General features: G+C 44.5%; 1 protein-coding gene and 1 long non-coding RNA gene across 4 annotated transcripts in view; one reads left to right on the top strand and one right to left on the bottom strand.

The window, feature by feature from the left end:
• Window positions 1-554: 554 nt before the first annotated feature.
• On the bottom strand, window positions 555-14702 carry LOC109565028 (uncharacterized). The gene is made up of 2 exons (XR_011568822.1): window positions 14599-14702; window positions 555-8004 (listed from the first exon to the last, which is right to left on the bottom strand). It is a non-coding gene; the product is annotated as an uncharacterized lncRNA (long non-coding RNA).
• Window positions 13476-16605, top strand: part of PYGL (glycogen phosphorylase L) — a 54686-nt gene continuing 51556 nt past the window's right edge. For 2 of the 3 annotated variants that reach the window (XM_019968661.2, XM_070797397.1), the window contains exon 1: window positions 13476-13804. In XM_019968661.2, the coding sequence (XP_019824220.1) occupies window positions 13562-13804 (243 nt within the window). In that variant the 5' untranslated portion in view covers window positions 13476-13561. The remainder of the gene's footprint in view (window positions 13805-16605) is intronic. The other variant, XM_019968660.2, reaches the window with a different exon arrangement.

Below are 16605 nucleotides of genomic sequence, written 5' to 3'. Positions count from 1 at the left end.
GAATTGTTTGGGACAGGGGAGAGTGTGGATTGAATAAGTGGCTATTCCTCAGGAGCAGCCTCCTCAACCCTCCTGGGACATTAATCCCTTTCCCTTGACCACATCTCCGTTCTTGTAGCATCGCATTTGAGGAGACTCCCTCGAGGAGTTATATTCCCAGCTCCACCCTAAAGGCCAGCATAAAAGTAGAGATGATGGTTTAGTTGCTCAGTTGTGACCAACTCTTTGTGACCCCATGGACTATAGCCCACCAGGCTCCTCTGCTCATGGGATTTCCAGGCAAGAATACAGGAGCAGGTTGCTATTTCCTGCTCCAGAGGATCTTCCCAACCCAGAGATCAAACCCTGGTCTCCTGCACTGCAGGCAGATTCTTTACCAACTGAGCCACCAGGGAAGCCCTTATAAGTAGAAGTAATAAAAAAAAAAAAAAAAGTAGAGGTAATGATTCACCTGGTAATTTAATCTCCCAAGGAGGGATCACCATACCAGGTGTCCCCCAAGACAGCTTCATGTTCAATAATTTGCTAGAAGGATTCTCAGGACTGAGAAGTAGTTATACTCACAGGTACAGTTTATTGAAAGGACACAAAACAAAATCAGTAAAAGGAATAGGGTTCATGGGGCAAAGTCTGGAGGAAACCAGGAAGAAGCTTTCCAGAGTCCTCTCCCGTGGAGTCACATAGGATGTACGTAATTCTTCCAACAATAACACCTGGCAATACGTGCAGAGTGTCTATCAGGGAAGCTCACTGGTCTCACCATCCAAGGTTTTTAGTGGAGACTGGTGATGTAGGAACTCTCTGCCATTCACATGTCAAAATCCCAGACTCCCAGAAGGTAAGCAGGTCTTCAGCATGAACATGGTATTTGCACAGTCTAGACACAGTGAACCATCCTTATCATTAGGGAATGGTGGGAAAACTCCTGAAAGTCAAGTTCCCAGATGCTAGACAAAAGCCAATATTGTAAGCAGACCTTTCTAACAACAGGTGTCTCAGGGCTGCTATGTCAACAACTTTCTGCACCGTCTCCCAGAGGTCCCTCTCCCTGGCCCTCACCACCTCTGATCTTCCAGACTCTGTTGGGTAAGTTCAAGTCTTGGAAACCCTGTAAGAGATTGCTGGATCTCTGGTTGTATACAGTCTTGCCATCAGCACATAAGAAGCTCTCAAAAACATGTGTTGAATAAATGAGTTATGTGAAAAAATAATCTGGTAATTTAAAACCAGAAAGAAAATATTCTGAAATGTATTAACAAAGGATACTGCTATTACATGAGAGTTTTGCTATATTTTTATATGCTTTCCAAGTTTTCTAGAATAAACACATACTTTTTTTGTAATTAAAAACCAAGTAGAAATAAATGTTAGTTTCCAGAAAATCTGATAGGTTAGATATAGAATCTACAGAGATGGGCCAAGATCCACTGCATAACTTTGACCCTGGGGATATTTTTGGCCATAGGATTCTGGGTGAGGCCCACATCACAAAGCATTTTTCTCTTGGGACCTAAACTTCGTGTTATTCCCTTCCATTCAGTCTTCATAGATAAATTCAGGAAACACAATGGTCAACGCTTAAATCAAGATTTGTCAACTAATAAACTAAAAATAAAAAATCTGAAAATCCACTGATGTTTCTCAGCTTCCAGTAACAAATGCTACACGCTATAGCGCTGCAATTAACTTTTAGCCATCTCTACTGATGAAACAATTTTTGAAAATTACTTTCGAAGCATATCTTCCTAAGGTTAATATTAAAAATTAGCTTCCAGGAGGAGGACTCTTAAACAGTATTGTAAAGTAATTAGCCTCCAATTAAAGTAAATAAATTTTTTAAAAAACATATTCTAGGTAGCAGTGGAAAACTATCCTAAATGTTTTTCAATTTGACATGAGCAATACAACAGTGTACACTCTTACCACTTATCACAGCTTATGATAACTAATAAGGATTCAACATTAAGTACCCAATTTGTCAGTACCTGGCTGCTCTAAGTAACGCCAACTTTTTCTAGTAATATTAATAGCTTCATAGTCAAATTCACTTTCTTCATCACTTCAATCCCTTTACAGCAAGAGAACTGAACATGTATAACTAAACCACATTTTCCACATTGGGAAGAATAAAAGTCATTAAATCTATAGATCAGATTTAGCAATTATATTCTCAACAGAAACAGTGAGGAGGACATGTGTGCAGTAAAACATGTACCGATATCTTTATGGCAGCTTTGTTCATAATAATCAAAACTGGATACAACTCAAATGTCCACCAACAGTGAATAAATTTTAAAATGAGTAAATTTTAAAATGGATAAAATTGTGCTACTTTCATGTAATGGAACACGATACAACAAAGAAAACCTACACAGTTTGGTAAGAACATAAATAAGACTTATAGACATAATGTTGAGTAAAAAAAAAAAAGGTAGGCAAAATAATAGTTTAATTAATTTCATTTATACAAAGTTTAAAACAGGCAAAAGTTATTTGCAGTATTGGAAATCAGGGTAGCTTTTAGAAAAGGAGACAAGAAGGGGCACAAGATAGGCTTCAGAGCTGCTTCTCATATTCTGCATCTGTCTTAGCAGAATTTGTACAAGTTATTAAACTGTAAAAATTCACTGTGGTATATACTTAAGATTTATACACCTGTCTGTAAGTCTGTTAAACTGCTATAAAAATATAACCCAAATGGAGGGTTTTACAAAGAGCTTATGCATCAAAAAACAGACATAGTTATCATGGTTGTCTTATTAAATGTTCAGTAACTCTAAGAACCTGGCCAGCAGTATATATGTAAGGTTTATTTCTCCAGATCTTATGAGCCTTTGAGTCAGAGGAATCTCATTAACTGCAATACAGATGTCACTGGTTCCTGCTCCCATTTTCAGGACCAAACCTCCACTCCCGCACACCAAGTCCTGTATTTCTGAGAGTCTCCAGAAGGTGTCTCCCTGCGCTGGCAGTCCTGCGGCCAATGCCTCTCCCCTCTGAACAAAGCACTTCCCCCAGACCCTCCTCTACTGGGTCCGGCAAGTTGGGCAAGCTGCTTTGCTCTGCTCAGTTGCTCAGTCCCGTCCAACTCTTTGCGACTCCATGGAGTGTAGCTTGCCAGGCTCCTCTATCCATGGGATTTTCCAGGCAAGAACACTGGAGTGGGCTGTCATTTCCTACTCCAGGGCATCTTCTCAACCCAGGGATCGAACCCACATATCCTGCATCTCCTGCATTGGCAGGCAGATTCTTTACTGCTGAGCAACCTGGGAAGGCAAGCTGTGCAGGAGTGAAGCACAAGAAATTGACTCACCTGTTCAGGTGAGAAGGTAAAATAGTATTTCTTAAATCTGAGAATTTTTTTAAAAGCTGAGAAAATTATTTCCGTTTTTACCAACAGCCTTCTATGTACTCATGGGAATCGTGCTTCTAAACACTCAGACCAGGTTATCAAGAAACTAGTACAATCCCCGTTAGACTTACTGCTCCTCTCTGACAACTAGGGCTTTTCTTGCTGGCTCAAGCTAATCAGCAGATTCTTTCTACCCTCAGGGTGAACTCTTGCCCAGGAAGCTTCTCAGCCTCCACCAGACTCCTGCAGCTTGCTGGACATGCCCTTGCCCCAGCAACAGGCAGGGCATGACTTCTTCCCCTGATGATTCCAACTCCCCTATGTGTATTGATTTTACTCAGGCCTGTCTCATCAGTTCGCTGATGTGCTCAGACAGGCCTGAAAACCTGCGATAGACCTCAGATAAACCAGTACAGAGATCCCTCTACTCTGATACCTGCAAACTCAGACGCTTGACTCACGTGGGAGCCCAAGGCAACAGTACACCCTACTCTGAGTGTGTTCTACATCTAGCATAAGAATGTTAAGGTCGTATGTTTGTTTAAAAAGAGTTCTCCAATGTTCTCTATGAGAATAAACTATTTCTTTTTGTGTGTGTGCTGTCAATTCAATCGTGTCCAACTCTTTGCAACCCCATGGACTGTAGCCCACCAGGCTCCTCTGTCCATGGGATTCTCCAGGCAAGAATCCTGGACTGAGTTGCCATGCCCTCCTCCAGGGGATCTTTCTGACCCAAGGATTGAACCTGCATTTCCTGCATTGCAGGCAGATTCTTTACCCACTGAGCCACCTGGGAAGTCGAAATTATTTCTTTAGATGTCAATATATATTTACATCTAAGACTTTGAAAAGGAGAAAGTGCCATCTACTTAATGCTCTGGATAGAGTGATGAAAATAACCAATTTTGATTCATCTTCTTCAGAGTACAAGTAATTTGGGTTTGATGTTTCTCCTTTATTTTATTCAAGTATAGTTGATTTACAATGTTGTGTTAATTTCTGCTGTACAGTATAGTAATTTGTTATAAAAATACATACATTCTCTTTCATTAGAATATAGGTAATTTGTTCAGAGTGTTTTGGTGCATAAATATCTGAAACAAAGAGAAATAAAGCAATAATTTAAATTGCAGTCACATCCTTTGCTGAACCACTTGATGTCCTGAGTTCAAATAGCAAATTCCTCCACCTGCTGGTCTAAGCTCGTCTCTGCAGTTCTCACATTTAAATCTCAAAAATATAAAAGATGATGTGTCATGAAAATTATGGGTGGAGTGAAGTTTAACGTTTTCATCTTAAACTGGAAATGTACTGTGATTCAATGACTAATATACTATCATTCAAGGGGGTAGAGGAGGAAACAGCACTTTCGAGAAGAAAGAAAAACAGCTGTTGTCATGTAGCTTCAAGACAAATACAAGATGCTCTTTCCTCCCTATAAACTTAGCACTTAAAGTTAGGCTTATTTTTTCCTTTACCATACTCTGCCTTGTATTTTCATGAGAGTGTGGTGCCTTAACATAGTTTAAAAGTTCTTGGTAAGGCAGAGACCATGGCCTGTATTCTTTAGACCATTAACAGTGAACATAGTATACTGTGGATGTATACAGTAGGTGTTCATTAAATGTTTGATTTGTTGACTTTCCAAGTTGGTCCTTACTTCCGGTTCCTTCTTTCACCAAGAACATGACCAAAGGGGAGTCCTATAGTCACTGTTATAAAATAACCACGCCCACAATAAGTATATGGACTTCTGCTGCTGCTGCTAAGTCGCTTCAGTCGTGTCCAACTCTGTGCGACCCCATAGATGGCAGCCCACGAGGTTCCCCTGTCCCTGGGATTCTCCAGGCAAGAACACTGGAGTGGGTTGCCATTTCCTTCTCCAATGCATGAAAGTGAAAAGTGAAAGTGAAGTCGCTCAGTCGTGTCCGACTCTTTGCGACCCCATGGACTGCAGCGCACCAGGCTCCTCCATCCATGGTATTTTCCAGGCAAGAGTACTGGAGTGGGGTGCCATTGCCTTCTACTTAAGTATAAATGGGAGAGGGGAGGCAGATGAAGAGGAGTCAGCTCCCAGGTAACCAGGGAATGGGGAAACAATGTGTCTAGCTACTTTGTCGTCTGTTTGGTTCACTGATATTACCAACTGCCCAGCACAAGGCTAGACACATAGTAAATGCTTAAATATTTTTAAAATAAATCAATAAATTAAAATATTGAATTTGAAAAACAGAGATAGGGTATGCTATGCAAAATTGCGTCAAATGAACTCAGTACATCTAAGACAACAAGAAATCCAAAAAAGAAAAGCCCAGAACTTGTGCATGGGATCAACTTTTAATACATCATCCAGACTCCTGGGCTCCATCCTTGAAAAAAATATGTGTTTTAAGCTGATAAACATCCAAGCATCCTATTGGTTAGAGTTTTAAAGGTGGCTAATTAATAGCTCAGAGAAGTTAAAGTGTTTGCATTTGAGAACTTGGTGTTTGTGATTCCTTCAGTTTACTCCTTAAGGAAACAAAGGTCTTTAAAAAAAAAAAACAGTAATATTTGTATAGCAGCTATACATTTTATAGGTAATCCCTGTAATAAATCTATTATGCATATATAAGTCAAAATGTGGACCCACTCAGGTCAGCATGATGAAGGCCCTGAGACAAGGTGGCAGAGAGGCTGTCTCTAGTGCATGTTGCGTGATTATCTACTGATAATCTACTGAAACCCTAGGCTTAGCACACTTCTTACTTCCCTTCCTCGGTCAGGATTGGTTCATACCTCTTTGCAAAATTTTCCCAGAACTCATCTTATCATTCATTCCTATAACAAGGTGAAAGCTTTTTCTGAAACATGAGTCTTGTTGCATTAGTAATAATACTAGATGGAAAAGCAAATACAGTGAATAAACTCAGGTGTGTACGAAATGCAGCTTTGTTTTTTACGTATAATTTAAATGTCTAATTTGAACTCTCATTCTCCAGGAAAGGGAAACTGTGACCTCACTTTAACTGGCCCATTCACTCCAAGCACCAGTGGCGGTGGGAGGTAGGAAGCCCAAGCCTTGACAAGTCTTCCCCTGGGTGTTTTCTGAGTCAGCCTTCTCATCCGGTCTTCACCCACAGGCTGCTCCATGCCTCCCTGTGGGTGGGGAGTCTTTGACCATGTCTAAGCCCTGACTACTGAAAGCCTTCAAGCAGCTGCTTCCTCCCCTGGATCTTCTAAAGAAGCAGAGAACATTGCAGGCTGCTCCCTGGCATTTCTGCTTCCCCAAGGAAGCAGGCTCCCTCCCAGCTCCTTGCTCCAAGACTGTGACATCTCTACTCCCCCCCGACCCACTGTGCTATCTTCTCCCTCCTGTGAGTCTTCTCAGACTCTTGGCTCTCATTCAATGTGTCTCGCACATGTTAACCTAAGTGAAAGTGTTAGTCTCTCAGTCATGTCCGATTTTTTGAGACCCCATGGACTGTATCCCGCCAGGGTCCCCTGTCCATGGAATTCTCCAGGCAAGAATACTGGAGTGGGTAGCCATTCCCTTCTCCAGGGGATCTTCCTGACCTGGGAATGGAACCCAGGTCTCCTGCATTGCAGGCAGATTCCTTACCGTCTGAGCCAATCCAAGCAGTAACAAACCAGAGAGGTTACATCCTTCATCGGCAATAATCGCAAGCTAGCGTGGCTCCTCAAGGGAGGTGGGGAAAAGTAAAGCACCAGGAGAAAAGGGAAGTGCTGGCTAAGATTTCAAAATATAATCCCAACCCCAAAGTTGATATCTTTTGCTTTTAACATTTCCTAACACTTCTCCACTCAGACCTTTTTTGAGTTTAGCTGCCTTGGGGAGTGAGGAGAACAGAGAGCATTAACCTCACTTTGCAGAAGTTGAAATTGAGGCACTAAGCAATTCTCCAGCATATTCCATAACAGGCATACTAAAACCATTCACTGAACGAGGCACAGGGAGAAATGAGTTGTTAAATATTTCCTGCTTTTCAGAAACTCCCACCGGACCACGCCTAACAAACCAAACTACTGTATTAATGAGCAAATCAGATATAACAGGATCTGAAAGTGCCAGGAACACTCACTTGCTTCCAAAACAAGCCAAATATATTCAAGTAACAAGTGAATGGTCTCAGTTACGGCCAATTACAGAGATGCAATGCGCTCAGTGTGCTGTCCCCAGATCCGAAGGGCACTCAGTAGCATAATAAACCCAGGCTCTCAATCGTCTTACTAAATATTTAAAACAGCAGAGCCTAGAAGTAATCTTGGTTGACAGATTCACACATTAAATATACTGAGTGAAATGTACTTAAATTCACTCACTGGGTACAAAGCTCAGCTCATCATCTACGCTGAGCATCTCTGTTGTGCCAATGCCCCTTTGTGGGCCACTTTGGACCTCTGGCATTTCCCTGGATTTCAGAACTGATTAGAAGTAGGTCAAAGGCCAGAGAACAGCACATAACAACCTAAAGGGACAGGATAACTAGGTCAACTAAGGTGCAGTGAGAATTCAGGTTTACTCAACTGATCCCAAACCCGTTTCGGAAGAAGGAAAACACAACACAAATATGTGAAAACCTCTTCAGCCTCTTACCCGTTAAGTGATCTTGAGCAAACTACCTAACTTCTCTGAGCCACGGTTTCTTCATCTATAAAATGAAAAGAAAAATAAAACTTGCCCACAGAGCTGGTAAGAGGTTTCAATGAAGGAATGCGCATTAAGTGCCTAACCAGAGCTTTTGGAAAATGCTAGTTGTATATTTGATGAAAGTGGGATGCCAACACGGTAAGCCCTACTTTGGAATATAGTGGCTGCTAACCTATGTTTGTTATCTGATATCTTGCTGGTAGTCACAAGAATGGGCCTCCCAGACTTCCAACTGCAGAGAGCACAACTGATCAAGGGCTGCAGATGTCCTTGCTGGGCTTGTGCAGGTGCCACACCTCTCTGGGGAGCTCGCCTGACAAGACAGCATGGGGACTCCTGACAATTGACTTTGGCTCCAGAATTGCCAGTCGCTTTGCTGGATCTTCCTGGAACTGAGGGCAGTTTGGGATGCTCCCTCTCATGGATCTCTCCCTCTCTCCTTCACTCAGAGTCAGATTCGCATCACAGCCTGACACTCTTTCTCAGGCTGACTTGGTTCCCTCCCCATTTTCTTCCCCAGGAGCATTTGCCCTAACAAAATCCTTGCATGTTGAATCCTGTCTTCATCTGCTTCTCTGAAGATTCAGACGCACTTGCCCATGTTCTTTTCTGACAGTGGGTATAACTTATACTTGTCTTATGAGGTGTGCATGGATTGTTGAGCTATTCACAAGGGCCATTTCATCAGAGTAGCCGTGGGGAAGCTGCAGCTAAGAAACAGGAATAACAGGGGTCATCGTTGCCAAGAGAAGTATGAACAAACACGAGGACCTTAAGTCTCATACTTTCTCAGGGAACTACAGTTTTGGGTGTTTCTAGTCAGGAGACACTGAAGGAAATGTTTTCAAAGATAGTAATCTTCTTGGTCAAGTAACTTCACCTCTCTGGGCCTTGGTGTTCTAGACCAGTACAAAATGAGCAGATGTTAGATTTCAAAGGGACCCAGGAGACCATAAGCTCTGTGTTTCCCAAACTTCAGTTATATTTGTATACTTTTTGGCCAACCCATGTGCCACCCAACTAATAATTTTTCTTTAAGTAAATTCACTTTAACTTAAAATTTAAAAAGCAAAGTTTCTGTGAGAGTTAAATGATAAAGTATCACTTACCATAAATGGAAGACAGTATTATTAAATGCCAGTTAGATGCTAAAACCTGAAGAAAGGAGCTGCTTTCTGTTAAAAGCGCAGATTAGCAAATGTTAAAGACACGCTAACACCAAATACTTTCTAGAAAGACTGGAAGAGAAGTGAAAAAGACTGACAATGTGACTCGTTGGTTTTGTTTGTTTGGCTGTGCCACAGGGCACGCAGGATCTTAATTCCCTGGACAGGAATCTAACCCACACCACCTGCAGTGGAAGCAAGGAGTCTCACCCACTAGACTGCCAGGGAAGTCCCAACAGCGTGATCCATTGTCACTCAAAACTGGATGTACGGTTCCTCCTAAATCACTAAGTCACTCCTTTCACATAGGCTTGGAGGTTCCCTCCCTCCACACTATAGTTTGGACATCCCACTGGTAACAGTTTTTCCAGTTTGAGAGATGAGCAACTCAGGGGTGCAGGTTTACTGACCAGCTACAGAAGTAACAGTGTGTTTATCAGTTTATCATTATTCTGGGTTTTCAACAAGAATTTAGTCCGTCTAAGTAGATGGGGGCCTAGGATCCACCCATTAGAAATTGTCTTAAACAAAACTAAGAAATAGAAAGTTTGCCTTTAGTGTCTTCCATCTCTTCTTTTGTATACCCTAATTCCTCATTCCCTGCCTAAGTAACCAGACAATTCTTTTCCCTTTTGCTGCTCAGACCTCCCTGGGAGGAAGATCTACTCAGACCTAGCTTTCCCTCATCTCACTGCTCTACTCTACTTTCCATCTCCTGTTGAGCTGTTTCACACCAACCTGTGAATGACGCAAAACTGGCTTAACACTGTGACCATCCTAGAGGTATTCAAAACTAATTTTATTTTTTTTACTTTTTATTTAATTTGGAGAATAGCCAATGAACAAGGTAGTGATAGTTTCAGGTGGACAGCAAGGGGGCTCAGTCACACATATACATGAATGGATACATTCTCCATTCTCCCCCAAACTTTCCTCCCATCCAGGCTGCCACATAACATTGCGCAGAGTTCCCTGTGCTATTCAGTAGGTCCTTGTTGATTATCCATTTTAAATATAGCAGTCTGAACATGTCAATCCCATACTTCCTAACTACTAACTATCCCTTGTCCCTATTCTTCCCCCTACCCTGCAACCATAAATTCATTCTCTCAGTCTGTGAGTCTGTTCCTGTTTTGTAAAGTTCATTTGTATCATTTCATTTTATATTCAGCCCTAAGGGATGTCATATGATACTTCTCTTTCTCTGACTGACTTCACTCAGTATGACAATCTCTTTATCCATCCATGTTCCTGCAAATGTCAGTATTTCATTCTTATTAATGGCTGAGTAATATTTCACTGTATATATACATATATATATTTGTATATATATATATATATATATATATATATATACAACATCTTCTTTATCCATTCCTCTGTTGATGGACATTAAGGTTGCTTCCATGTCTTGGCTATTGTAAACGGTGCTGCAATGAACATTGGGATACGTGTATCCTTTTGGATCATTTCAAAACTGATTTTAAAAACTTATTTTTTTATAATCTAATTTGTCAAGAGATCTGCCTTTTCAGCCTCCCCTCAAACTTTACCACAGAGGCCTGGTTATTTTAAGATCAACTCTTTTTTTTTTTTTTTGCATTTATTTTATTTATTTTTAAAGTATGATTGACATACAATATTAGTTTCAAGTATACAACATGATTCAATATTTTTGTAGATTATACTCCATTTAAAGTGTGTGAAACTGAAAGCGTTGGTTGCTCAATCGTGTCTGACTCTCTGTCACCCCACCGACTGGAGCCCTCCAGGCTCGCCTGTCCATGGGATTTCCCAGGCAAGAATATCAGAGTGAGGAGCCATTCCTTTCTCCAGAGGATCTTCCTGACCCAGGGATTGAACTTGGGTCTTCCACATTGCAGGTAGATTCTTTACCATCTGAGTCACCAGGGAAGCCCTATACTCCATTTAAAGTTATTACAAAATAATGGCTATATTCCCTCTGCTTTACAATATATCCTTGTTGCTTATTAATTTTATGCATAGCATTTGTATATCGTAAGCTCTCCCTCCTTCCTTCTCTCCTCTTGTAACCACTAGTTTATTCTCTCTGTAAGATCAGCTATTTTGATGTTGCTCTCACTTTTAATTTAGGGCATTTCTGGCCTCATCCAGATGGCCAAACCATCATCCTTGTGTATTCTAAAATGCTTTCCTATTCCAGGTCATCAGTATTACAGGTATTGTATACTGTAACTCAGTCTTGGCTCTGCCCCCAAAGGCCTAGCATCTAAAGGGATCCAGGCCTAGGGACCTGGATATTTTGTCAGAGCTGTGAAATCTAAAGTTTTATTTTTATGGTAAGAGCTGCATTTAGCCTCCCACCCCCACCACCACATCAACTCAAAATAATCAGCTCTGGCCTACTATTAACAGTGAAGTCTATTAATAAATTGTACTAAGATTGGGGGGGGGGGCAGGGATAGAACTCAATTCTAGAATGGACTGTCTCTAAAATAAATTAATACCATATCTTATTGAAAAAGATTCTGACATCCTAAAATATCATTTGTTTGCCTTTGCCAAGGTTTATACACACACACACAAATAAATACCTCCAAAGGTGGAAGGTGAATGGTGCAAAGATCAGGCTGTACTGCCAAATAACACAGACTGCTTTGTTTCATGTACACAAGGCAACCAGCCCAGTGAGTTATCCCTTCCTATTACGGGACACACCTTCTCATTTCCCTCCCTCCACCCTGCCTTCATTTGAAACATAGTTCAAACAAGGGGCCAAAGTAAAAACCCCTGCCACCTAATCAGTATGAAGGTCCAACTGAGGACTTTCTTTGATTCTCACTAACCTGTCTCTGTAGATGAACAGTTGAGTGCTTTGACAAGGCAGTTCAGTTCAGACGCTTAGTCGTGGAGTCTGACTCTTTGACACCCTGTGGACTGCAGCAAGCCAGGCCTCCCTGTCCATCATCAACTCCCACAGTTTACTCAAACTCATGCCCATTGAGTCAGTGATGCCATCCAACCATCTCATCCTCTTGACAAGGCAAGCACGAGTCTAAGAGTCAGGAACTCTGAATTCCTGGGTCCTCAAAAACTAAATGACAGCAAAGGGGGTGCCCTAGGATTCTTTTTCTGACTCAAGATGGGAGGGACGCCAAGAACTAACAGGGATGTGTGACAACCGAGGTGAGAGTGCTGACTCTCCCGAAGCTTGTAGTGGAACCCATTCCAGATGAGAAATGATAGCAATAATAGTAACATAACAAATAAACCTCTGTAAAACAAAAGCCTGCCAGCAACATGCTGGTACCTGAAAATGTGTTCTCTTCTTGGTGGGAGTTGAGCCAAAAGACACAACCAAGACAAAAATTGCAGAGAAGGAAGGATTTATTATTTGCAGCAATTAAGGAGAACACAGGATCCTTCCCAAACCAGTGCCTCTCTGAATAGCAAAATTGGGGAAATTTTAAGCTAAAGGCACAGGTATATTCATAAAGGGGCTTGGGCTGAGAAATCAGCAAACGCCTGGCAAAGGTCTAGCTTTAGTTACTTGAAGTCACAAGGGTCCACTCCATCCTTCCATCCTCCACTTGAGTGGGGGCCTTAGCTCCTGCAGAACTCAAAGATGAGCATCAGATTGTTATGTGTGTCGCTTAAGGAGGAGCTAGGACTCTCTTTATCACCGAACTATTTTTTCTTGACTGCTTTCCCTTTGTTCCTCCTTTCCCTTACTTCCTTTAAGATCGTTAACTGCTGTGACCTGTTCAAGGACAAATATTATGGCCAAGCTTAGATCACAAAATGGCTTAGGCCAAAAATACCTTCTCTTAGGTCAAGAAAGCCCCCCCCCCCCCCCAACACACAAACCCCTTCTCGATCTCTAGGGACCCACCCACTCCCACTCCATCTGCTTACAACGCTTTCACACCCAGACATTCTTCTTATACCCAACACTCCGGAACGGGGAAGCAAGTCAGATTCCCTCCTCTCCCCACTCTCCCCCTTCCCCATTTCCACAGACCCTGAAGGGAGTGTCCATGAGTTACCACAGATCCCATTTCAACCGCCAAGAGGATTCACCCGAGGTCCCTCCAGCCGCCAGCGCCCACGGCGCCTATCCGGGCACAGCGGGTGCGCAGACTCTCGCCCGCAGAGGTCCCCACCGGCCGGCACCGACCGTCGCTCCCGCCCCGCCGGCCCAGAGTCCCGAGGTAGGGAGAGGGGGAGCCGGGCCCTCCCTCCGCTACCCAGGCAGGCGGGCTGGGACCCGGGGCGGCGCCGCCGCGCCCAGGGGCGGACCCCACACTTTCTTCCGACTCAAAAGCGGCGAGCGGCGTAGAGCTGCTCCGCCCCTGTCCCGCCGCAGGTCCGGAGCCGCACGTCCCGCTCGCCGCGCTGCCCGCCGCCGCCATGGCCAAGCCCCTGACCGACCAGGAGAAGCGGCGGCAGATCAGCATCCGCGGCATCGTGGGCGTGGAGAACGTGGCCGAGCTGAAGAAGGGCTTCAATCGGCACCTGCACTTCACTCTGGTCAAGGACCGCAACGTGGCCACCCCCCGCGACTACTTCTTCGCGCTGGCGCACACGGTGCGCGACCACCTAGTAGGGCGCTGGATCCGCACGCAGCAGTATTACTACGAGAAGTGCCCCAAGGTACTGCCCGCGCGCGGCGGGGCCGGCGGGCGCTCCCCGGTGCCCTCCGCGGCGTTCTGCCCTTCTGGGAGGGCGGCAACCGAGCGTCGGGGCGATGGCCCCGGCTGGATGGGTGGAGCCTTGGGGGTGACCTCTCCTAACCCCGATCCTCCCCCTACACATACACACCCCGCGAAGTCCGGGGGAGAGTGTGTGGGCGGCGGGTGTGCGGCCGGGGTCAGATCTGGCATTCCGCCAACACCCCAGTTAAGTCTCGGTTATCCGAGCGCCATCCCCACCCTAACCACTGCGCTTCCCGTCCCCGGGGATCTCCTGGAGCAGAAGCTCAAGCCTCCCTCGCCTGTCCACTGGTTTCATAAACTTTTGGGGGAGCATCTACTCTCAGCATCTAATCTAGAGATAGCTGGCGGCTCCAGTCTGAATGCCAGGCCCCAAACAGTCGATCCAGAACAAAGGGGGATAAAAACCCTGCCTGGGGGGTGCGGGGGAGGGGGGGGGCGGTGGGGAGTGGGGAACTGAAGGTTTAGGGAGCCGAGACCTGCCGAGGTCGGCAAATAGTGATAAGATTTAAGGGGGCAGGTGGGGCAGGAGTCGGAGGAAGGCGCATCACAGCCCACAGAACCTTTTTAGAGGAGGAGATGAGATGGGGGTTGCGTGCAAGACCCGGGCTGGTAGAAAGCACAGCCCGAGTGTGACGAAGGGATGGGGGGAGTAGGAGGGGGCGGGGGTAGAGGTCCTGACACCCACGCTCAGAGCTCTGTATCCGCCTCCACCACCCCCCCGCGCCCCAGTACCTGGAGTGGGGTGTGGAGCTCCTGGAATGACTTGGTTCCTGCTGGCTGGGGGCCGAGGGCCAGGCCACCCCCGGACTGCTGAGGAACCGCTGTTCACAGACCACTCCTACCCACCGCACGGGGGCTGGAGGAGGACTTGGCTGCGAGGGTTGTGTTGTGCCCAGTAAGGGTGAGGGAGTGTATTGGAAAGGGTGAAAAATGGGTAAATCCTGGAGACAGTGGCCCAAACATTTATTACAAATTGTTTTAGCACAGAAAGCATGAAAAAGAATAGTCCATATTCCAAGTGCTCAAAGAGACGCTCAACAAAAATTTCCTGAGTGAGAAATTGCAGCTCTAATGAAACTTTCAAATGGAAAGTAACTTCCTCAGCCCTGACGCCTAGGCCTCTACCGGAAGGTAGCAACTGGTAAAATATTTTCTTGCTGCTGCACTGCGGTCAGTGGTGTCAGACTCTTTTAGACCCGGCAGACTGCAGCCTTCCAGGCTCCTCTGTATATGGGATTCTCCCTGCAAGAATACTGGAGTGGGTTGCCATTTCCTTCCTCACGAGATCTCACTGACCCGGGGATTGAACCCCACGACTCCTGCGGTCTGGTGCACTGGCAGGCAGATTCTATACCGTTAGTGCCACCTTGGAAGCCCCAAAATATATCCTTAGAAAACACTTTATGTATGCGTATATTTAAATTCAATTCAGTCGCTCAGTCGTGTCTGACTCTTTGCAAAGGCATATGTTTACTGAATTGTCAATTTGCATAGAAAAGACTGCACCTTACATTAAAAATTATTCTTTAAGTTTTTAAGCTGGAGTGTGAGATGATGAGCCGTGTTTTAGAACTCCCACCTCCCCTGACACACACATACATTTCCAAAGCATTTAGTGCCGTAGAACACACGCTAGCCTTGTATGTTTCTTCTCCAGTGACTTAACTGGTACTTCATAGTTTTCTCCTCTTGAAAGTTTCTGCACTGGACAAGCATTTAAGCCAGGTATTCTGATAGTATTACAAGTGAACAAGATCCGTTCCACACTTGTTAATCAAAGGTCCCAGCCCTTAGCACAGAGTGGAGCCAATAGGTGTGTCCAAGCTTCTCTCCCACCTCCCTTTCTGCCTGGCAACTGCAGATGAATCCCACATCTGGATCACGTCTGGATCTCTAGTCTCAATTCCTTTTCAGACTCCATTCCTACATTTATAAGTGCTTGGTGACCATAACTAGATCTCCCCTTATTCCCTCAAACTCAGCGTGTTAAAAACTCAGAATCATCATCCCTCCCAATCCTGCCCACTCTTGTGTTTCTAATGTTAATGGCATTGTCATCCTGACGGGTCATCCAGACACAAAACTCTACTTTCACCTTTGACTTCCTCGTGTATTCCCCATTCAGCAATTCACCAAATTCTGTTGATTTCTGCAGTTTGCCTTGAAATCACCCACTCTCCTCCATTCTCTCTTCTCTGCCTAATTGAGGCCCTGATCTCTGCTCTCCCAAGAAGTAGATTTCCAAGTGATTGCTTCCCAGAAGTGGTTAAACTTGGCAGCATGCAGCTGAATAAATGGCTAGCAGACGTATTTTGTTTGGTCTGTTAGACATCTTTAAGCAATTTTATTTTCCATGCCTTTGGGCAGGACATGTCCAACCAGCTCTGCCCACTACTCCTCATTGTTTTTCGGGATAGCCTTTATGCATTTATCTTCTCAGCCTGGATCCTGAAGGCATTTGACTTTACAATCCCATCTCGTTCTATGCATTATAATCTGATTAAACCTCCTAAAGTGACACACCTTGCCCTCTGCTCAGATCTATAGCACTGGCTCTGGTCACCTGGCACAGTCCTCTTAATCTAGCACTGAAGGCCCATCACAGCCCAGGTGAGGTTATTTCCCATAACCCTCTGGGACTTACCATGTTCTCCCACCAACCTGATTTGCCATCCCCATCCATGCCCTGATCTCCCCACTTCCAGGTCTCTGCCAACACTGCACCTCTCCCTCGGAATG

The sequence above is a fragment of the Bos indicus genome, chromosome 10, assembly GCF_029378745.1.
Source record: "Bos indicus isolate NIAB-ARS_2022 breed Sahiwal x Tharparkar chromosome 10, NIAB-ARS_B.indTharparkar_mat_pri_1.0, whole genome shotgun sequence".
In the NCBI taxonomy this organism is placed as follows: domain Eukaryota; kingdom Metazoa; phylum Chordata; class Mammalia; order Artiodactyla; family Bovidae; genus Bos; species Bos indicus.
This window is presented reverse-complemented; position numbering and strand designations above follow the sequence as displayed.